The 22,858-nt window shown below is 42.6% G+C and overlaps 2 protein-coding genes and 1 pseudogene across 5 annotated transcripts in view; 2 read left to right on the top strand and 1 right to left on the bottom strand.

Moving 5' to 3' along the window:
* The window catches only part of TTC3 (tetratricopeptide repeat domain 3), a 120,417-nt gene extending 113,321 nt beyond the window's left edge, over positions 1-7,096 (bottom strand). The window contains exon 1 of one of the 4 annotated variants that reach the window (XM_043474708.1): positions 6,962-7,096. The gene's annotated coding sequence lies outside the window, so the exon portion shown is untranslated. Of the gene's footprint in view, positions 1-6,852 lie in introns of all 4 variants that reach the window. The other 3 variants (XM_043474716.1, XM_043474707.1, XM_043474715.1) reach the window with 3 other exon arrangements.
* Positions 7,097-7,208: 112 nt separating this feature from the next.
* Positions 7,209-21,415, top strand: LOC122445473 (phosphatidylinositol glycan anchor biosynthesis class P). The gene is made up of 5 exons (XM_043474706.1): positions 7,209-7,375; positions 7,854-7,957; positions 17,843-17,915; positions 19,814-19,932; positions 21,060-21,415. The coding sequence occupies exons 2-5, from the start codon at positions 7,876-7,878 to the stop codon at positions 21,170-21,172; spliced, it is 387 nt and encodes a 128-aa protein (XP_043330641.1). The 5' UTR covers positions 7,209-7,375; positions 7,854-7,875; the 3' UTR covers positions 21,173-21,415.
* On the top strand, positions 11,012-12,404 carry LOC122445475 (annotated as a pseudogene).
* Positions 21,416-22,858: the final 1,443 nt, after the last annotated feature.

Raw genomic sequence — 22,858 nt, 5'->3', positions numbered from 1 at the left:
CAAACAAATGAAAATTAATACAGACAAGCGGAAACACAATTTTTAAGTTTGATCTAACAGATACATAACTAGAGGAATATAATCTCTTCACAAGCACACACAGAACAATTATAATTCCCTATGTACAAAACCATAAAGGACAAACAAATGTTTTAAGAAAAACACACGCTACATTCTCTGACAACACAATTAAGAAATGAACAATAAAAAGGAAAATGAAGAAATATTTGGAAATTTTAAAACACATATTTTACAGAAAACTCTCAAACACGTAAATCAAAGAAGAAATCAAACTAGAAATTTTAATTTTGTTTAAATTTATTTAAACCATATTATGTAAAGCAAAAATGAACTTTGAGGAATTCTATAGCTTTACATGCTCATGGCAGAAAACAGGAACGGCTGAAAAGTAGTAAGCTAATCATGCAGTTTAGGTTAGAAAATAATAAAGAATTCAAAGAAAATTTTCTTTATCAACAGTTTAGAACAATCTTTGTATTTTTATCAATTAAAAATAAAGTGTGCCTCTGGTGAGGATTATATCAATAAATATTTGCATGCTCAAAATAAATAAACTAAAAGGAAAAGGAAATCATAAAGGAGAAAAAGATTAAAAATATAATAGAACACAGTATTAACAGACCAAAAATTCATCCTCTGCCAAGATTAATAAAATAGACAAACTTTTGGCAAAATTAATGAAAAAAGTCACACACAAATAACATCCAATATGAGAAACGGAAGATAACTACAAATAAAAGATTAAAATGGGAATTAAGACGGTACCATGAACCTGATGAAAATAAACTTAAATTTGTTGAAGGAACAAATTTCTAAAATTTACCACACTGTAAATCAACCATATTCCAACAAAAAATTAATTTAAAAAATAAATAAAATTTACAAAACTCACTAAAAGAAACCAAAAAGCTGAAGTCCTATTACTATTCAATTGCTAATTACTACTAACTAACTTGTCAACAATTTACAATCCTTCCACACAAAAAATTAGATCCAAATGATCTCACAGGTAAATGCCACCAAATTTTTAAGAAATAAACCACTCCAATCCAAAATGTCCAGAGAACAGAAAAAAATGAAACACTCTAACTGGCATAAAGCAGTGTAACCTGAACACCAAAATCAGACAAGTAGTCAATTTAAAAAATGACAGGTGATTTCATTCATGAACAGATGCAAAAATCTAAATAAAATACTAGCAAACTTCATCGAGTTCACAAAAGGACCCATCAAGGTCTACTTGTATCTATCTTAGGAACAAATATAAGAGAGAATTAAGAATTTTTAAATATATAAATTGGAACCATTACACTTAGTGTATTAAAGGAGAAAATCCACAAGATACTGTCAACAGATGCAGAAAAGCATGTGACAAAATAAGCAAATGACGACTTCCCTAACTTAGTAAAGAGTGTCTACAGAGACTCATAACAAACATTCTTAAGGGGAAAACATTCTTTTTGAAATCAGGAACAAAACAGGTATTTTCACAATAATCAGATGTATGCTCACTATAAATAACTTCTAATGAATAACCATAATCACATCCATCAAACATAGATCTAGAAGTGTGCCAGCATAATAAGGCAAGAAAAAAAAAATTAAGGAAAACTAATTGGAAAGGAGGACCAAAAGTGTCACTATTTGCAAGTGATATAATTATCCACATAGAAAACCCAAAAGGATTATAGAAAATATATCAGAATAAGTGTTTATCAAGTGGATGACTAAAGATCAATGTAAAAAATCCATAAATTTCTATTAACAATAAACAGGAAATAGAATCTAAAAAGAATCATCTGTAACAGCAACAGAACTCCTACAAATATCAGAATCAACATTTAAAAACTGTTAGATCTGTAAGGGAAAATTCACAAAACTGTATCAGAAGCCATTAGAAACCTAAATAAATGCAAATACATACCTCAAAATCTTAAAGATTTCAAATCTCTCCAAACTGATTTTAATCATTCCAATTGGTGCCCAAAGAGCTTTTTCTGTCATATGACAAGCTGATTCTTACAAGAACAGCTAAGACTCAAGTGGCTCCCCAGACATCAAGATGTCAGGTAAAACTACAGCGTTAATAATCATGACAGGGTGCTAGCAACAGATAGACAGGTGGACAAGTGGTACAGAAAGGAGAGTCAGAAACAGATCCATGCATATAGAAACTAAACATGCAAAAAAGGTGGTTCAGCAGATCACTGGTGAACAGAGAGCCAATTCAATACATGGTATGGGATCAACTGTAGCCACATGGAGGGAAAAATGAATGTGGATCATTAAGTCACACCATATACAAAAATCAGTACCAGATGGATTACCAACTTAAATGTGAAAGGCATCATTTTAAAATTTTTAAAGAAAAACACAGGAGAACATCTTTATGATCCCAGGGTAGGGTAAATTTCCAATTAGATTACATTAAAATTAAGAACTTTCGTTCACCAAAACACACCATAAAGTGCAAACAGACCGACCACGAACTGGAATAAGATATTTACAATGTTTACACTCAATAAATGATTACTGTTACCTATTACAGTTTTAAAAGAGAACCCAACAGAAAAGTGGGTGAGAGAAATGACCAGGTATTTGTGTGTTTGTGTATGAACGACCTATTTCCTTTTTGTGAACAAAAGGGAGATAGATGGTTCACAAAGAAAAAGATGTTCAAAGTTATTAACAATCAATAAATGCACATTAAAACCACAATGCACATTTCATATCCATTTGGCAAATATTAAGAAGTTTGACAAGTAACAAGTGTTGCAAAGGATATAGATCAACCATAACTCTTAACACAATGCTAATCCAAGTATATAAATTGACAAAACAGCTGACCAAAGCATAAGCTGGTACAACCACTTCAGAAGACAATTTGGTATCATTTTATAGTTGAACATTCATACCCATAGTCCAGCAATTCCACTTCTAGTAAATAGCTTGCCACAGTGGTATTTCAACATTCTTTTTACTCATGAACCACAATAAATGCTATTAAATATTACACTCATACTTTAAAATGACATCTAAAAAATTTCAGTTCTAAATTTAATTGCAAAGGATGAATTACTAGAGTATCACAGTGACATTTTAAAATAACACTGACATATCACTGGTTTAAAATGTTGTATTTATTACAGCATAGAGTTCATCAAAAGATAACTAGTATATATACTGATATGTGTGTGTGTGTGTGTGCGCACTCTTAAGTCACTTCAGTTGTGTGCCACTCTTTGTGACCCTATGGACGGTAGCCTGCCAGGCTCCTCTGTCCACGGAATTCTCCAGGCAAGAATACTGGAGTGAGTTGCCATGCCCTCCTCCAGAGGATATTCCCTGCCCAGGGTTTGAACCTGTGTCTCTTACACCTCCAGCATTGGCAGATAGATTCTTTACCACTAGCACCACCTGGGAAACCCTACATATGCTGATATTAAGCATAAAAGTTACAGTTTATTGGAAATGCAGCTCTTGAGGAGATGGAAAATGTCTTCATTAAAAGGAAGTGTTCCCTAACACTATAGCTGCATGTATTTTAAATTATCCTTTTGTACCATGGAGAGTTTTTCAATTGGGACATTACCCTGGTAAGATTCCAGGCAAGTAGGCGGTATGCCTTCCTAATTTAAGGCAGAAATGCTACTCTGAAGGGGGAGGTGGGCAAATAGAACCAAGAGGAAGTTTCCATCACAGGCTTCAGGCATTACCAATTTTAGGAAAGGATACACGTGGAATTTAATGATCTACAAATTGATTCATTAATATCACTTGTGCCCAAATACTCCTTAGAAAATCTTTATTTCTTCCCTGGAAGGCATATATCCCAGTGTGAAAAGTAGAGAAATTCTTGCAACTGTGTACCAGAAGATATATATATAAGAATCTTCAAAACAGCAAAACCTAGAAACAACCGAAATGTTCATCAATAGAAGAATGCATACACTGTGTTATATTCTCCAACAGAATATTACACAGCCATGAAAATTAATGACATGTCTATCTGAAAATCAGTGACTCTCAAAAACGTAACATTGAGTGAAATAAGCCAGCCCAACAAACTGTATCCAGTATTCTTTTTTTTAAATTCAAAAACAATAGAAACCACACAATATACTGTTGAGGGATATACACATATTTGATAAAATTATTTTTAAAATACAAGCAATGACACACAATAGTAGTCACCCTGGGGATGGTAACATTCAAAATCGTCATTTTGATTCTTGGATTGAGTGGTGGGTTGAGAGGCGTTCATTTTACTGTCTTGCTTCACAACTTGCATATATGTCACATATATTTTGAAAGCATTAAGTATAAGTAGTACATTAAAGAGGAAAAAAGATTTTTAAAAATCCATTCATCATATGCAAAAAAGTAATTAAATCACCTCACCTGCCTCTAGAGAGGTACATCTAACATACCATGGAAATCTTTATCTTACATCAACCATAGGAAGTACATTAGGTACAAAATAAATGTTCACTGCAATTAACTTTATGAGAACCAAATGAGATAAAAGCTTGAGTCAGCTGTGAGAGAGGAACCCATAGGCTTCACACAGGGCTAGAGCAGAAGCCAAGGTAAGCAAATTTAGCTGCAAGTTAAAGTTATAAGCAAGCTGGTCAGTAAAGAAAAGGCAAAAATGTAAGTCAGGTAACATAAAGGGTTTAGCAAGAGTGTGAGGAAATGGGTGTCTTCACTCAATACCAGTCAGAGTGATAAGTTAGTGCAACCACTTTGAGAGCTTCCCTGATATTTGGTTACACTGAAGATGCATATATCCTACTAGGCAGCAAAATCAACTACTTGGTGTATTTTCTCAAGAAATTTCCAAACGTGTGCACAAAGCAGACAAATACAAAGATGTTCAAGGCAGGACTGTTTTTAGAGTAAAAAACCTTCAAAGTCCATCAGTAGCAAAATGGATAAGTAAATTATGGTATATTCATACAATGGAATTCTATACCAGCAATTAAAATGAACCAAACACAATTACCCAATTTATTCACAGGTAAATCTGAAAATGTGATGCTGATCAAAAAAAGCAAGTTGCAAAAAGACACATATTGTTTAATAACATTAAAGTTAAAATACACAACACTATATATTGTTTATCGATTCACCGTGATCAAAATATAAAATATGCAAGCAGATATACACAAACCTAAACACGGTGACTACCTCTAGGAAAGGAGGGGCGGAAATGAGAGCATCTCCACATTTTGCAATTTTAGTTCTTTTAAATTAAAAAGAGGATCTGAAGTAAATTCGGCAAAATACATCTGCAAATCTTAGTCATGAATTGGTTAGATCCCACTCTGTATTCTGTGTGAAATCTTCCAGAAATTGAAAAGAAACAAAATCCCAGAAAATTAGGCAGGAGTAAGAAAATTGAGCAAATGAACAGGGAGAAACAGAGACCAAAAACGCAGCCCTTGAGCGCAGAGCACGAACCTTTGAGCAAGAGGAGCAGCTGGGTTTCTAACGTGTTTGAAGCTTCCTTCCCTGTGAAGCCTTGTAATAAATCCCATCTCCCTTAGGATAAAACGCAAATTTCCTGCAATACAAAATGTACCTAACCAGAGCTGTAATTATGAGAAAATTGCTCCCAAAGGAGGACTGAAACCTGTAAGCTGTCTACCTTGTTTCCATCGCCAGGACGCTGGGCAGAAACTAAAAAAGGTAATTTATGTGAATGCCACGAAACACTTACGTGAACCATTAAGTATCATCAAGAACGCCTAGGATTGGCTAGAATGTATTTGCCCAGCTGTCGCGTATATATACATTTTGGACGGAGTCTGCCATCGGAGATCTTTGGGCATCTTAGGAGGCCTCTAAACATGGTACGCCACACGGGTACCAAATAACATTCAGCTACGCCTTAGCTCCATTTTTGGCCCCCGGCCCCCTTATTCCGTCCCCAGAACAGGCTGACTCGACCGGCCACACTGGACATCCTAAACACTACCGAGCAGCTAGCCGGAGCCGCGGCTGTCCCCGCCTCTTCCCATTAGCGTTGAGGGGTGGAGGAGAGGATGCTCCGAAGAGGCGCAGCGAGCACTGCGTTCAGGTCTCCCTCCCCCGACCCCCTCCCCACACTCGGCAGCCATTCTCTCGAAAACAGGTGGCGCATTTGTAAAGAACGCAACACAGGAGGAGCGGGACGTGCAAGAACGTTCACCAACACTCTCGAACGAAAGCCCGCACCCCGGAGAACACGCACTCGCTAGGACCCAGGCGCGCGGGGACACGCGAGGACGCACCCCCACGAGGGCGCTGCTGCAAGGGGGTGGGTCACGACTGCAGACGCGCAGCCACGCGCGAGCGGGCGGGCGGGCACCCCAAGAGAGGAGCTGACACCAAGGTGGGGCGGGGGGCGAGCACCCCCAAGAGAGAGGCTGTGACACCAAGGCGGAGGGGGCACCCACACAGCCGGGGCGCCCACGCCCGGGCCGGGAAGAATCTGCGCTGACACAAAGGGGCCGGGAGGGGAGACACCTCGCATGTCCACGCGCGCTCGGGCCGGCGGACCCCCCCAAGGCTAGCGGGGGTGTCACCCGCGCACCGACGGCGACGAGGGCGCGCGGGCGGCCGGGGGACGCGCACACACACAGGGGCTTCTCCCACCTTCGCACAGGAGCCCCGAGGGACCCACACTAGCAGAACAGGGAAACCAGACAAAAGAGACACACCTACTGGGAAAGACGACACCGGCCACACACACCACACACACACACACCTCGAACCGACACCATCCCCCCTGCCCCATACACACACTGCAGGCACCACAGCCAACGACGCGCACACACCCACACTCACCACACACCCACGGAGGGGGTGTGGAGGGCCCCTCGCCCCGGGCATCTCGGCTGCTGCGCGACAAGCTGACACATCCGGCAGCCCCGCCGCGCGCCAGGTGTGCACTCACCGGGGCTCGCAGCCCGCGAGCCTCGGACGCGGGCAGCCGCCGCCGCCGCCTCCGCCTCTTCAGGCCCTCCACGTCAGCCGGCGGGCGGGTGGGCGCGAGCGGCCCGGCGGCGGCTGAGGGGGCGGGAGGACGTGCGTCACGTGAGCCGCACTGCACATGCGCCGTCGCGCACGCCACGCCACGCCCCCCGCCGCGAGCCCGGCGATTTCCCGCTCGCCCCCGCACTCTCGAGCGGCTGACTGACCCGAGTCGCGGTGCGCCTGCGCGCGGGCGGGGTTGCCGTGGCGACCGGGCGGTTCGCAGTTTGTCCTCTCTCGCCCTCCTGGGGATCCCCTGGTCCGCGCCTACGCCGAGGACTCGGCCCTGACGTGGCCGAACGTGCCGCGGGGGGAGTCAGCGCTTGGAGGACCCAAGGTCGAGGGCCACCCCGCAACCCGGGGGGGAACTCGAGTGAGAAAATTGACCTACGAGAGGGCAGGGCCCAGTTCTGGGTGTCGAGGCGCTTGCGCGCGGGCCCCCCATCCCTCCTTGCCCTTTCTTCCCTGTTCTCACGGAGGCGAAGCCTGCACAGTTGGGCTGGCGTTCAGTTACCCCCCCCCCTCCTTGCCTCCCCACACCTTTCACTGCAGGACGTGCACGCGCTAGCGCGTGTGCTTGTGTGCGCGCGCACTTGAGGTTGGGGGGGCTGGTTGCTCATGCAGGCAACGGTTGGGTGCTTCTGTGCACGTGTGCAAGCAGGTGTGTGTCGGAGATCAGTGCGCCGGTGTCGCCTGTTGGGTTTACTAGAGAAACGCAGAGGCTGTGCCCGTAGCAAAGCGGTGAGATTATAATAGACCCATAGTGAAAATGAGTGGATCACTGACAGATGACTTGCTTTTGTTTTCCCCCACAGAATATCTAAAGCCACGGGGAAAATGGTGGAAAATTCACCGTCGCCATTGCCAGAAAGAGCGATTTATGGCTTTGTTCTTTTCTTAAGCTCCCAATTTGGTTTCAGTAAGTACTCTCCTGATGAATGGCCAGGGCCTTTCTCTGATGTTCAAGGACAAGGAAATTATTATGTTTGTTAGTAGAATGTGCACACATGAACTATGATTGTTTCTACCTTTGTCTCTTTTTGAGAAAACCTGAAGAGAACTCTTGTCTTTTCAGAGTGTTCTGTATTCCAGACAGGAGCCTGAAAGATTTAATCTCAACAAATCTTTAAAAATGCCTCACCAGGCGGGATTGCAGAGGAAATGAAACCTGATCCCTGCCCTTAAGAAGGTCTTGGTTTTATGGACAAGACAGAGGATTAAATCTCAATTAATACACTGTGATACGTGCCATGGGAACCTAGTGAAGAGATAAATCAAAATGGAAATTCAGGGAAGTCCCTGGCGATCCAGTGGTTAGGACTCGAGCTGTCACTGCCAAGGCTCAGGTTCGATTTCTAGTCATCGAACTAAGATCCCACAAGGCTCTGAGGCAGTGCAGCCAAAAAAAGAAAGAGTTAATTTTTCTCCCAGGGACTTTATCTTCAGCAGTAAGAAGGAAGAAGTGGGAAGGCCTTGAAGGGACGCATGGTGAGGTTTGGAAAGGAGTAATCTGATATGGCCCCAGTGCAGCTGTGGAAGCTTGGAAGGAACAGGAATTGCTCCAGAAGTCAGCTGCACTTTACATCCTGGATCTCAGTCAGTCCCCATATGGTCCCATTTTACAGATAAGAAAGCTTGTTCACTAACACACCATATTCCCAGAGTAGTATAGCAGGCCTCATGTCTCTCCCTGGAAGGATTTGAGAATTAGGGAGAAAAGTGACTAAAAAGTCTCAAAACTTTTTAGAATTTTGTGGAAACCAGGGAGATGGAGTGGCAGTGCTTATGAACCCTAACTGCATCTGTATAGCCAACCAAGCTATGGCTAGGACAGTCTCTGAAGTAGTTATAGCTTGAGTCCAAATCCTGACTCCTCCACAGATTTGCTTTGTGGAGGACTGTTTGCGTCTTCGATTCTTCAGAGGCTTCATCTGTGGAAGGGTGGTCATGTCTATCAAAAGATAAGGAAGCATAAGACAGTCCTGTGAGATAGAAATTGTCATTACTGTCCTCATTTGCAGATGAGAATATTGAGCACACGGGGCTTAAATAATGTGCCCAAGGTCACACTGCTGGTAAATGATAAAGTTAAAATATCCACCCCGGCACACTGGGTTGATGTCACTGTGCTGCCTCTTTATGTCTGTTGTAAAGATAAATTGCCATCATTTATGCAGGGCACTTAAAAGAATGTGAGGCGTAGGAACAGTAAGTAGAGGTTTCCCCTGCAAAACTGGAGGTGGCTTGGACGGTAAAGAATCTGCCTGCAATGCAGGAGACCTGGGTTCAATCCTTGGGTCAAGAAGATCCCTTGGAGAAGGGAATGGCTTACCCACTGCAGTATTCTTGCCTGGAGAATTCCATGGACAGAGGAGCCTGGTGGGCAAAGAGTCAGACACAACTGAGCAACTTTCAGACACACGCATTCTCACGAAACCTTTGAGAGCCGAAATGGTATAAAATGAAGGGCACATTTGCTAATGCACAAAAGTTGAGCTTAAGCACTCAATTTGATAAAGATACTCAGTTCAGGTAAAGATGCTCACGGACACAATTGAAAGCTGTGGCGGCTTGATGCTGAGATGCTGAGGGGAGCCCTGGGAAAGGAGCTCGGACGAGCCTCTTTCCCTGCTCTGGGTGCGTGCTGCCTCTACTGCAGCTCCCTGCAAAACAGATACAGAAAAGTTTTTTAGTAAAAGCAAAAATCCCCTTCAGATTTCCTTTGGTTAAATAAAACATACTATTGTAGGTCTTTTCTAAGAGCAAAATGGCTTAAAGCAGACTTTCATAAAGTGGGGGCTACCTGTACTTGAGTGGGTTGTCATTCCCTTCTCCAGGGGAATTTCCTGACCCAGGTATTGAACCTGGGAGTCTCCTGCATTGCAGGCAGATTCTTTACTATCTGAGCCACCAGGGAAGCCCAATTAAACATTAGCTGCGACTCTGTTATCATCAACATCATCATTTTTGCAAATCTGTGTTTTATAGAGTATTTGAAGGATTAGAGACTATACAGATAAATAAAAGCAATGACTTTAATAAGACTTAAATCCAACGGGACCCACAACCAGAATTTTTTTTTTAATTGGAGGCTAATTACTTTACAGTATTGTGGTGGTTTTTGCCATACATTCACATGAATTGGCCATGGTGTACATGTGTTCCCCATCCTGAGCCTCCCTCCCACCTCCCTCCCCATCCCATCCCTCAGCATCATCCCAGTGCACCAGCCCTGAGCACCCTGCCTCATGCATCAAACCTGGACTGGCGATCTGTTTCACATATGATAATATATATGTTTCAATGCTATTCTCCTGAATCATCCCACCCTCACCTTTTCCCACAGAGTCCAACAGTCTGTTTTTTACATCTGTGTTTCTTTTGCTGTCTTCACATATAGGTTCATCGTTACCATCTTTCTAAATTCCATATATGTGCGTTAATATACTGTGTTGGTGTGTTTTTTTCTGACTTACTTCACTCTGTGTAATAGGCTCCAGTTTCATCCACCTCATTAGAACTGATTGAAATGCATTTTTTAATAGCTTAGTAATATTCCATTGTATAAATGTACCACAACTTTCTTATCCATTGGTCTGCCGATGGACATCTAGGTTGCTTCCATGTCCTGGCTATTGTAAACAGTGCTGTGATGAACATTGGGGTACACGTGTCTCTCTTAATTCTGGTTTCCTCGGTGTATATGCCCAGCAGTGGGATTGCTGGGTCGTATGGCAGTTCTATTTCAGGTTTTTTAAGAATCCCCACACTGTTCTCCATAGTGGCTGTACCAGTTTGCATTCCCACCAACAGTGTAAGAGGGTTCCTTTTTATCCACACCCTCTCCAGCATTTATTGCACAACCAGAAATTAATTCCACAAATTTTTCTTGCGTGCTTACCATGTGCTGGGCACTGTTACTGTCCAGAGATGAGCAGAACAGCCCCAGATTTCCTGCTCTCAGAGTCTGCATTCTGCTGGGAGGGAGATGGTCAATGGACAATTTACATGAGTAAAACATATAGAATGTCAGATGATAATGTGTGCCTTGGGGAGAAATTAAGCAAGAAAGTGCATAAGGAAGGAGCTTACTGTTGTAAGTACAGCTGTCAGGAGGTGCCTCACTGACAGATGAGTTTCAGGCACAGACACAAACAATGAGAGTTGCCATGGCAATGTTGAGAAAGAGCCTCTCAGACAGAGAACAGCCAGTGCAAAAGCCTAATGATGCCAGTGGTTTGAGGGAATTGAAGGAAGTCGTTAAACCTGAGACAGTGAGGCAGAAAGTAATAAGGGAGGTGAGAAGCCAGTACCCAGTGAGGCCAGTACCCAGCAGTTCTTTTGTTTTTTTCACTGAGTACCCAGCAGTTTAAATAAAACATAGTGGTAGCGGGGAGAAGCCGGCTGGACGGCGGGTGCGGGAGTGGGGTCAGAATCCAGTAGGAGCCTGAAACGTCTTGAAGTTGTCTGAAGATTCTTCAGTCACTATGTCAAGCGACACAGATATTTCTCTTTCTTCATTTGATGAAGATCAGGGATCTAAACTTATCCAAGAAGCTAGAGAGGCACCATTTGTCCCCATTGGAATGGCAGGTTTTGCAGCAATTGTTGCATATGGATTATATAGATTGAAGAGCAAGGGAAATACTAAAATGTCTGTTCACCTGATCCACATGCGTGTGGCAAGGCTTTCTTGTGGGAGCAATGACTCTTGGTGTGGGCGATTCCGTGTATCAAGAATTCTGGGGAAAACCTAAACCTTAGAATAGGAGATGCTGTCTTGGTCTTGGTGGTGGTGCTTGCTTTAGTTAGACAGCTCATATTGAGGTTATATGTTTAGGCGGAAAATAAATTGTTTGGGTCAGACCAGAACATGGTAATTTGAATATTGGCTTCCTTTCTTGCAGGCCTGATTTACCTGTGACCAAGTTACTGGTGACTAGTTCACTAGCTAGGTCATTCAGGGGAGTCAGATCAGCACAAAAGAAACATGTCACTTTTAAATACACTTGATAGTGGTACCTGTCTGCCTTCTTAAACCCTTCTGTTGAAATTAGTTCTAAAGAAGACAACATGCCAGTCCTGAAAATGCTCCCAGTTGCTGCAGAATATCATAGGCTTTTGATGTAATATAGGAGTCCTGTTTACCCCAGTTAATTTAACTTTCTGACTGCCTTGTGGACTGAGTACTGTTCTAAGGGCTGGTTGGCTCTTGAGGAACCCTTTCGGAACAGTGCATGAAATACATTATAAAACTCCCTGCAAGTCTATGTGTGTTTTTAAACCAAACCTAAAAAGCTGGTAACAGAGCCACTTTGAAGTAGTATTTATTTTAGAATCATAAACATGAGAGTAACTTAAATTGTAGATCCCTTTTAGCTCTTTTGTAATTGCAGAATTATATTTTGCTGCTGTTATATTAGAATAATTTTAAATTATTTTCAAACATGTATTTTAAGTGCTAATGCAAAGGTAAATGAAAAACACTTTTTAAATGTGTGCAGTATGTTTATTTTCCCCAAGAGAATCATCAACTAAATAAAATGCTTATAATGGAAGTCATTGATGAGCAAGCTGGTTTGGTCAGACATTATACAAACTTTGGCATATCACAGAATGCTTTGCTGTACTTGTGAAATTCTCTTGTCTAACCTGAATTTACATTCCATGGTGATAACATGGTAAATTTAGTGTTATTAAAGTAAATGAACACATCAAAAAAAACCAACATAGTGGTAGGTGCACAGGGTTTACATGAGTCTCTCTGTATGTTGAAATACTTACTGAATTTAAAAGCTAATTGTAGGGACTTCTCTGGTGGTCCAGTGGTTAAGAATCCGCCTTCCAATGCAAGGGACGATCCCTGGTTAGGGAACTAAGATCCCACGTGCCCTGGAGCCAAGAAGCCAGTGCACCTCAACTAAGACCCAGGCCAGACACAGCCAAATAAATAATTAACTTAAAAAAAGCTAATTGTCTTAATCTGTTTAGGCTGTGCCCGAGTAGCTTAAACAACAGATATTTATTTCTCAGCTCTGGAGGCAGGGAAGTCCAAGATCTGAATGCCAGCATGGTTGGATTCTTGGTGAAGGCCCTGATCTGGGTTGCAGACCATCACTTTCTTGCCATGTCCTCACATATCAGAGGAGGAGAGGGCACGGCCCGATCTCTTCTGGGTCTCATGAGGACACTAATCCCATGATGCAGCCCCCTCCCTCGTGAGTTCATCTATACCTAACTGCCTCTCAAAGGCCCCGCCTCCAAACCCACCACATTGGGGATTAGGGTTTCAGCGTAATCATTTAGCGGGAGGGGCACAAATACTCCGTGCATACCCGTAGTTGTAGACTGTGGTAATGGCTTTGAAGGAAATAAAGAGAAATGGCCGGGAGTAAGAGGGTGTGGTGTGTGGATGGGACACAGCTGGAAGAGCAAGCTAAGGAACCCAAATGCATTCAAAGAGCCAGAGGAAGAACATTCCAGGCAGACAGCGCTCACCACAAGAGCAGTTACCCTGCGTTTGAAGGTTGTATGAAGTGCAGACATGAGACGCTGTCTAGAGCTGAAGCGTAGTGTGTGAGGACTGGACCTTGGAGGGGCAGGCAGAAGCCCTGTCATTTTAAGTTCTTGCAAAGCCTAGGAAGGACTTTGGATTTTATTCTAAAGGCATCAAAGTTCAAAACCTGGCAAATGATGCCATTTGATCAGTATTTGGGGGAACTCTCTGAGTGCCGTGTGGAGAATCTCTTCAGGGTTGGAATTACTAGACCCCATTCTGAAACCCTGGGAGTCCTCTTTGCTTGCACTTCTCCTCCTCCCCCAACTTGTTCATCTGCTCCTTCTTTTGCGCCTGCTGGGACTTCTCCTCTTCCACAAAAACATCTTAGATGCAGCTCTCCCAGCAATGCACGTGAGATCCAGGCCTGAACTCCCCAGATGAAAACCTCTGGAGCCTGGCTTGGAGCCTGGATGGTTATTTGTTTTGGTGTGTGGGTGGGTGGGTGCGTGCTCAGTTACCTCCAACTCTTTGCGACCCCAAAGACTGTAGCCTGCCAGGCTCCTCTATCCTTGGGATTTTCTCAGAAAGAGTACTGAAGTGGGTTGCCATTTCCACCTCCAGGGCATCTTCCAGAAATACTCAATTATCCCCCTTGCCCAAAACATAAAGTTCAAGTTCCTTGCCCATGGTCTTCCATGATCTGGGACCCATTCACTTTTCCAGCTGGTTTCTCACCACTCAGAGCCTCCCGCCATATGCCCCAGCCTCTCCAAGCTGCCTGGGGTTCCACAGGTACGTTGCTTCTCCTTCATGCTGTTAACCAACGCTCTGACTCCTGCCTGGGAGCCCAGTGTGAACACATGCCCTGAGTTCTTGTTCTATCTCAGTAACTTTTAGCCCTGAGACCTTGGGCAAGTGACTTAAATTCCCCGTACCTTACTTTTTTTAATCTGTGAGTGAGGAATAATCTTGGCACAGACCTCAGAGGGGTCTGAGAGGGGTCACATAAGACAGTGCCCGGGAGGTTCCTGCCACTGCTTCTGGCTCATTTCTGTCACCCACAGGACTTGTGGGGATAGACACCATGTCTCGTTTTTCTTTGGAGCCTTGACCTGTTCATAGCACCTAGCATATAGCAGATGTACAATAAATATTCATTCATTTAATTAGTTAAACTAAGCAGGTTATTTCCATTTATGAATTTGCCTCATGTTTGTGCCACTATTTGTATTTCATTGACCTTCAAAACTCAAATTGCAAGCCCGATGCTTTCCAGCTTTTCCTTCTGCCATCCACCACCACCCTCTCTTTGATTCCTGACACTCTCGCTGCATCTCATGGCCAGGAACACCCTTTTCTCGTTATTAATATTTCTTTCCTTCCTCACAACTGCAAGCCCAGCCATTAGCATTTTCATCTGCCTAACCCCCATTCATCCTTTAGGCCCCAACTTAATGACTTCCTCCAGGAAATCTTTCCTGACCATTAACATCACTTCCATCACCACCACCATGGGCTGAGGGCCGCATATGTGTTCCCATATCATCTGTTGTTACTTGCTTATTAGTACTTACAACAGTGTATTGAAAATATCAATTTACTCGTCTCTAGTCCTCTGCTTCAGAGAAAGCAACGGCACCCCACTCCAGTATTCTTGCCTGGAAAATCCCATGGACAGAGGAGCCTGGTAGGCTGCAGTCCATGAGGTCGCCAAAAGTCGGACACGACTGAGCAACTTCACTTTCCCTTTTCACTTTCATGCATTGGAGAAGGAAATGGCAACCCACTCCAGTGATCTTGCCTGGAGAATCCCAGGGACGGAGGAGCCTGGTGGGCTGCCGTCTGTGGGGTCGCACAGAGTCGGACACGACTGAAGCAACTTAGCAGCAGTCCTCTGCTTGGGGAGGGCAGAGGCGTCTCTTTTGGGCTCACCATTGTCTCTCACACTTCTGACATGCAGATTTCTGTAATACGTATTTGTTGAGAAAAATGTTATTCCTTCATCATGGTTGGGACGGGTGGTTTGAAATTTGTCTCTGTCACTTGGGCAGGGCTTCCCTGGTGGCCCAGACAGTAAAAGATATGCTTGCAAAGCAGAAGACCTGGGTTCTATCCCTGGGTCAGGAAGATCCCCTGGAAAAGGGAATGGCTACCCACTCCAGTATTCTTGTCTGTAGAATCCCATGGACAGAAGAGCCTGGTGGGCTTGCAAAGAGTTGGATGTGACTTAGTGACTAACACTTTGACTTACCTTGGGCAGATGATGTAACATGTCCAAGATTCCAGTTCCTCATCTGTAAGACTAACATAACACTTCCTAGGATTGTTGTGAGGAAATGAAATAATATGCATAAAGCGCTCAGAGGGCTTTCCTGGTGGCTCAGTGGTAAAGAATCCGCCATCTGCCAATGCAGGAGACCCAAGTTTGATCCCTGGGTTGGGAAGATCCCCTGGAGAAGGAAATGGCAACCCACTCCAGTATTCTTGCCTGGGAAATTCCATGAAGAGAGGAGCCTGGTGGGCTATAGTCCATGGGTTCTCAAAAGAATCAGACATGACTTAGCAACTCAACAACAATGACAGAGAGCTGAGAAGTGTGCTTAGCCTACAGTGAGTGCTCAGAGGTTGGCTGTTGTTACTGTCCAGCAGCAAAGGTGCCATAGAAACTTGACAATAAGACTGTGCTCTAGGAGATAAAGCATGTCATGAATCAGAACAGGGTAGGTAAGATCACCTTTATGCCACTAATCGTCTGTAGCTGTTTCAACCCTGTAGGAAGGAAGTGTTGAATACCTATTCCATATAAAGAAAATTGCTAGATGCTGTAAGAGTTACAACAGTTCTTAAGGCATGATTTCTGCCCTTAAATTGCTTAAAATAGTATGAGCTAAGACATATTTTTGTGAATAGTATGAGTTAAGTGTGAATAGTATGAATTAAGACATCAGTTCAGCCGCTCAATCATGTCTGACTCTTTGCGACCCCATGGACTGCAGCACACCAGACTTCCCTGTCCATCACCAGCTTCCCCCAGAGCTTGCTCAAACTCGTGTCCATCAAGTCAGTGATGCCATCCAACCATCTCATCCCCTGCTGTCCCCTTTTCCTCCTGACTTCAGTCTTTCCCATCATCAGGGTCTTTTCCAGTGAGTCAGTTCTTCACATCAGGTGGCCAAAGTATTGGAGTTTCAGCTTCAACATCAGTCCTTCCAGTGAATATTCAGGATTGATTTACTTTAGGATGGGCTGGTTGGATCCCCTTGCAGTCCAAGGGACTCTCAAGAGTCTTCTCCAACACCACAATTCAAAAGCATTTGGCATCTTTGGCACTCAGCTTTCTTTATGATCCAACTCTCACATCCATACATGACTACTGGAAAAACCATAGCTTTGACTAGACCTTTGTCAGTAATGTCTCTGCTTTTTAATGTGCTGTCTAGGTTTATCGTAGCTTTTCTTCCAAGGAGCAAGCGTCTTCTAATTTCATGGCTGCAGTCACCATCTGCAATGATTTTGGAGCCCGAGAAAATAAAATCTGTCACTTTTTCCCATTGTCTCCCCATCTGTTTGCCATGAAGTGATGGGACTGGATGCCATGATCATAAGTTTTTTTGAATGTTGAGTTTTAAGCCAGCTTTTTCATGTTCCTCCTTCACATGAATTAAGACATATTGTTTTAAATAGAGGAGTTGTTTAATAGGCACAGAGTTTCAGGTTCACAAGATGAAAAAGTTCTAGAAATATGTTTAACAGCAGTGCAAATATATTTAACACTACTGAACAAAACACTTGATTAAGATGGTAACTTTTATGGTTTTTTAACCACAGTTTTTAAAAATGACTAGTAGATGTTGCCTGGGAAATCTCATGGACAGAGGAGCCTAGTGGGCTACAGTCCATGGCATCACAAAGAGTCGGACACAACTTAGCAAATGAACAACAACAACACACAATCAGGCAGATTGTGATTTGGGAAAATAGTTCTTGATGGAAATGTGGCATAAAATGGAGAGTGAAGTGACCTGGCAATATGGAGTATAGAATTTTGTAAGAAATTAAACTTTGAGTATAGAATAATAGTTGTAGATATTGAAACAATAAAGCCTGTGGCTAAAGGGAAAAAAAAAATGACTAGTCGAAAGTAATTGTGCAAAGTGTTACAGGAATGGTACAAATAAGGAGGAAAAAATCATTTCTGGGTTAATCAGGGAACCTTCAAAGGAGCTTTTTTTATCTGAATCTTGATAAATCAGATGTGTGCCTTACTGATCTTTTTTCCTTTTTTGTTTTCCCCCTCTTTTGCAGTACTGTATCTTGTGTGGGCTTTTATTCCTGAATCTTGGCTAAACTCCTTAGGCTTAACTTATTGGCCTCAAAAGTAAGTTTAATATATTTCTTAATTAAAGTAAGAGTATATCAATGCTGTTTTGAAGGATCAGCTTTTTTCCTCAAGACTTTTTCAAATCTTATGTCTATTCCTTTAAGATCTGTACATAACCATATAGAAATGTAAAGCTTTTTAAAAATCATTGATATGAAAAAAAAAAAATCATTGATATGCTTCTGCTTAAAGATGGTGGTCTGAATGCACATCTTTATCTCTACTTCCTCCCAAATTCGTGATGAAATAAGCCCATAATAAAAAATAACGGTTAAAATATAAGCCCACAGGAGCAAATAATGGGACAGGAAAGAGGTATCAATAAAATCTGGGGAAGTGGATTGCAGACAGGTGGAGAGGTACCTGACTTAATTCCCACTTTGCCACATCGGTCATGCAAGAGGCAGCCAGAGTCTCTGTGCCTACAACACAGAGAGGCCCAGACATTGGAAGTGTGGGTACCTCTTTACATGGTATTTCTGGTTCAGGCTGAAAACCGTGTTTAGAGGGCATATGGCCCTTCAGTTGTCCTCCTCAGCCTGTAAAGCTGAGAGACAAACCCTTCCCTGCAGAAGGAGTTTTACACTATTGAAGGACTGAATTGAGCCTGTAATTTGGGATACTCTAGGTCTATGTAGGCACCTTACTGAAAACAGGAATAAGTGAGGATCTGCTTTGCTGAAGTGCGAGTCCTCCCAAGCACCTGTCCTCTCAAGGCACTATACCACCCACTTTCTCCCAGCAAGATCAGAGGGTCCTCCCTGAGAAAGTTGACCAGCTCAAAGGCTATCTCATTTCTGAAAACGAGAGGTCCTCCAGTGGAATGGCCAGGTCTCCCATAGTGAGGGTCATCAGTTGGCCATTCCCGTCCGCATATACACAGTGGTTCCAGTTAACTTGTTAGCACCTCATCTATATTTTTTTTAATGTTTCCCCCCCCACATGTTCTCTCCCCATACTTCATATGTAAATGTGAGTGGACAACCACAATTTAACAGACATGAAAAGAAAGCCTCTAAAATGAAATAAGAGAGAAAAAGCAAAAGGAACTGGAAAGAAACGGAGATAATGCAAAGAACAAAAGAAAACATTAACAAAATCCTCAGAGATGATAAGAGATCATAACTATGAAGCAACAGGATGCTATAAATAGGGAATGTTCAGAGAATTACTGCATTTAGAAATTATAACTGTGATAACCAAAATTAACATTTTAATTGAACGTTTAGAAGAAACACTGAAAGTAATCTCCAGAAAGTAGAATAGAGTATAGCAAAACAGGAAACAGAGACAAGATGAGAGAAGTAAAACAGCAAAAAAATCTAACTCTTAGAAGTTCCAGAAAGAGAAAATGGCAAGAAAGAAAGAAATTACACACCAATAAACCATGTGAGAGAGAGCATTTGGCATGCTTAAATGTATCAAGAGGCATATTAGAATCTATCAGAATTTGAGGATTGATTATGGATAGTTACACGGAAAACCAAGCAAACAGACTAAAAGTGGTAATGACTTAATTCCAAGAAAAACAAAAAATTGTACAAGACATAAAATAATAATACATTACAGTGCTCAGTTGCAAACATTATTTATGTAAACATCTTCATGTCCATATTAGGAAGTTCAGAGAAAATATCTGAAGTTGAAAAAAAATCAAGAAGCAATGATATGAGTATGTTGTATAGAAAAGTGGAGGTAAACACCAGAGGAAGCAGCCCCCATGCCCCAAAACAAGAGAAGCCCGCTCTCCACAGCTAGAGAAAGCCCAAGTGTAGCAATGAAGACCCACCACGGCCAAAGGATACACTTTAAAAGTGTCTTAACTTGGTGATGAGCTCTTGAGAACCGCAGCTTTTTGTGAAGTCTGTTACCTGTTTTAATATTCTCTTCTGCAGGTATTGGGCCGTTGCTCTGCCTGTGTATCTCCTCATTACCGTAGTCATCGGTTACGTCCTCTTATTTGGAATAAACATGATGAGTACCTCTCCACTCGACTCCATTCATAATATCACAGGTAAATTTATAACCGAGGAAAGTGCTAGGGGAGGCAGGAGGGGTACAAACACTTTCATCAAGAGAAGCGACCAAAACCAGGCTAAAAGTGACACACATTCTTGCAGTAAAAAGAACCTGGGAGAAATAAACTGTTAGACCAAGAAAGTGGTCACAGGGCACAAATAAGCTCTTGTGAATACACTGTTTAATAGCACTAATCAACAAGTGCATTTTCCTATAAAAACCACAGATACGTAATGTGTTCCCTGGCAACTCTGCCTGAGAGAAATTTCTGTTATCCTAAACAGGCTGTGTGGATCCGGGAATGACAGAGAGGTCCCTGCAGATTCTGTCTGGGAGGAAGAACTTGGGTGGCAGGGGGAGGGTGTCCTCGGGGTCACTGTGTACCCCAGACACCAGTTACATGGTCAGAAGAGTCACAGAATGGTTTTGTAGGGTTTCTTTTTTTTTTTAACTTCTTTCATTTCAAGTCTAAAAATTAAAATAGATTAGATTCCTGGGAATTCCCCAGTGGCCTAATGGTTAGGATTCCCAACTTTCACTGCTGTGGTGGGGGTTCAATCCCCAGTCAGGAAACCAAGGTCCTGCAAACTGTGAGACTCGGCCAAAATTTAAAAAAAAAAAAAATTAGATTCCTGAACTTGTTTGGATTCTAGAAGTTTTTTTTTTTAATTCTGGTAAGGTTTTTTTTTAACTTTCTGATATTTCTTTTCTGATAACCTACATATTTGGTTGGAATTACAGCAAATATACAGTTTGTACACAGGGGAAATTGTAACGTTTACATGAGGATTGTACCAAATAGTTTCATAGTTTTGGGGTGTTGGTGTAATTCTGTTCCTATGAGCAATGTGCAAATGGGACTTGAATCATCATTGTACAGTTGAATGAAATATTAATTTCTTATCTAAGTTAGAGGTTGCAAAAAGTACTTTGCTGGTTTTTATTCTAATTGGGACATTTCTTCTAAAAAGAGGACTTAAAGGGCCTTTTAATTACGTTACACATGGTATTTGTCATTATCCAAACATTAGTCCAGTACACTGCATGGTGGGTCTCCACAAAGCACAGAGACTGTTGAAGAAATTACCTGGATAAACAGAGCCTTCTGTCTTCTTCTTACAGATAACTATGCCAAAAATCAACAGCTCAAGAAAGACCAAGAAGAGGCCATCCCAGCACTAAGAGATATTCCTATTAGTGAAGTAAACCAAATGTTCTTTCTTGAAGCCAAATAACTTTATACCAAAAACAACTGTATGCAGACTAATACCAAACATTTATTATAAATTTTTGACATAAAGGTTTTAACCATACTAATTTAGACTATCTTTCTGATTAATATCCAGTATTGAAATGTTTAAAAAAAAAAGAAAGTAGGTTGAACTTCTCTTATATTAAGTTCTATTAATATTATAAATGTTATCAAATAGTAGTTATTAATGGACAGAATAAATACTGCATTACCATGTGGCAAAAAAGGCATTTATGTAATTTTCAAAGGGCAGTTGTATCCTCCCTGCTCTTTGTCCTTTGAAGCCCAGAATTCAAACTCTCAAACTTTGGAGAAGGAGACATTTAATGTGTCCTTGCCATCAGATATGTGTCTAAGGGACAACTGCATGGGTGGTCAGGGAAGGCTGCTGAGAGGAGACAGCTGGGGTTGAGACGTGATCAGCAGAGTCAGGCGCTGTTTATGAAGATGAGGGGCAGGAGGGAGCGTTCTGTACTGAGCAGCCAGGGCAGAGACCTGCCGGTGGGGGGACCTTTGTGTGTCCTAGGCCAGCAGGCCAGCAGGGGGCCTAGTGCTTGCCTGCTGCGGAAGGGTGTGAGGGTTGTGTGGGCCAGCGTAAGATGTCAGGTTGACCTGTCACTATGATGGGTGTGAGGCACTTTAGATACTGAGCCATCAGGAGGTTTTAGGGAAGAGTGTGACACGGCCCGATCTGTGTCTTTAAAAGCCACTGGGGGGAAGTCCCTAGCAGTCCTGTGGTTAGGACTCTTGCACTTTCACTGCCAAGGGAGCACATTCAGTCCCTGGGGAACTAAGATCCCATGAGCCACAAGGCCCAACCAAAAAAAATATAAGCCACAGGGCAGTGAATGGAGGGTGGATTCAGAGGGGGACTTGGTGTGGGGCAAGACTGTGGACATAAGGAGACTGGTCAGGGGACTATTGCATTAGCCCAGGCAGAAAGTGCTTGTAGAGGGGTAGCGGTGGGGCTGGCGGGGAACGGGTAGCTTTGTAACGTCTGTTGGTGACACAGCTGGATCTGGTTGTTCAGGGTAGGCAGGTCACGAGAGGAGTTGTGAATCACGGGTCACTCCTAGGATTTTTTTGAATCAAGGAACTGAGTAGATGACCGTGCCTTCCACTGAATCAAGCAGATTTGGAGAAGTACTATTGAAGGGGTTGGAGGATTTGGTATACGGATTAGTTTGAGTAATTCTGCTGGGGCTTCCGAAGTGGTGCTAATGGTATAAAAAACTTGCCTGCCAATGCAGGAGACATAAAGAGACTGAGGTTCCATCCCTGGGTCAGAAAGATCCCCTGGAGAAGGGAATGGCAACCCACTCCAGCATTCTTGCCTGGAGAATCCCAACGGCAGACAAGCCTGACAGGCTGCAAGTCCATAGTGTTGCAAGAGTCAGACACGACTGAAGCATACTAATATCTGGATATGTCTCACATAAGATGAAAAATTTTAGATGGAAATAAGTTTGAAAAAACAAATCATACACAATTTAGCAAGAGTGTACTCACAGTTGGCCAGTGGGACCAAATCTAAATTCATCCAGCATTCAAGGCCACGTAACTTTTGATAACTTAAATCTCTACACAGGTTTGGAGACACTTTTTCATTTATGCAAATTTAACTATGCTTTATTAAAAACAGGAAAGAAAGAAAAGAGAAACTACTAAT

This window comes from Cervus canadensis, chromosome 7 (genome assembly GCF_019320065.1).
Source record: "Cervus canadensis isolate Bull #8, Minnesota chromosome 7, ASM1932006v1, whole genome shotgun sequence".
In the NCBI taxonomy this organism is placed as follows: domain Eukaryota; kingdom Metazoa; phylum Chordata; class Mammalia; order Artiodactyla; family Cervidae; genus Cervus; species Cervus canadensis.
This window is presented reverse-complemented; position numbering and strand designations above follow the sequence as displayed.

Bases quoted from the DNA above. Each gene is read 5' to 3' on its own strand.
- LOC122445473 (XM_043474706.1), top strand. From the start codon at position 7,876: ATGGTGGAAAATTCACCGTCGCCATTGCCAGAAAGAGCGATTTATGGC. The intron at 17,916-19,813 runs GTAAGTTTAATA...TCTCTTCTGCAG, and splicing joins TTAACTTATTGGCCTCAAAA to GTATTGGGCCGTTGCTCTGC. The intron at 19,933-21,059 runs GTAAATTTATAA...TTCTTCTTACAG, and splicing joins CTCCATTCATAATATCACAG to ATAACTATGCCAAAAATCAA.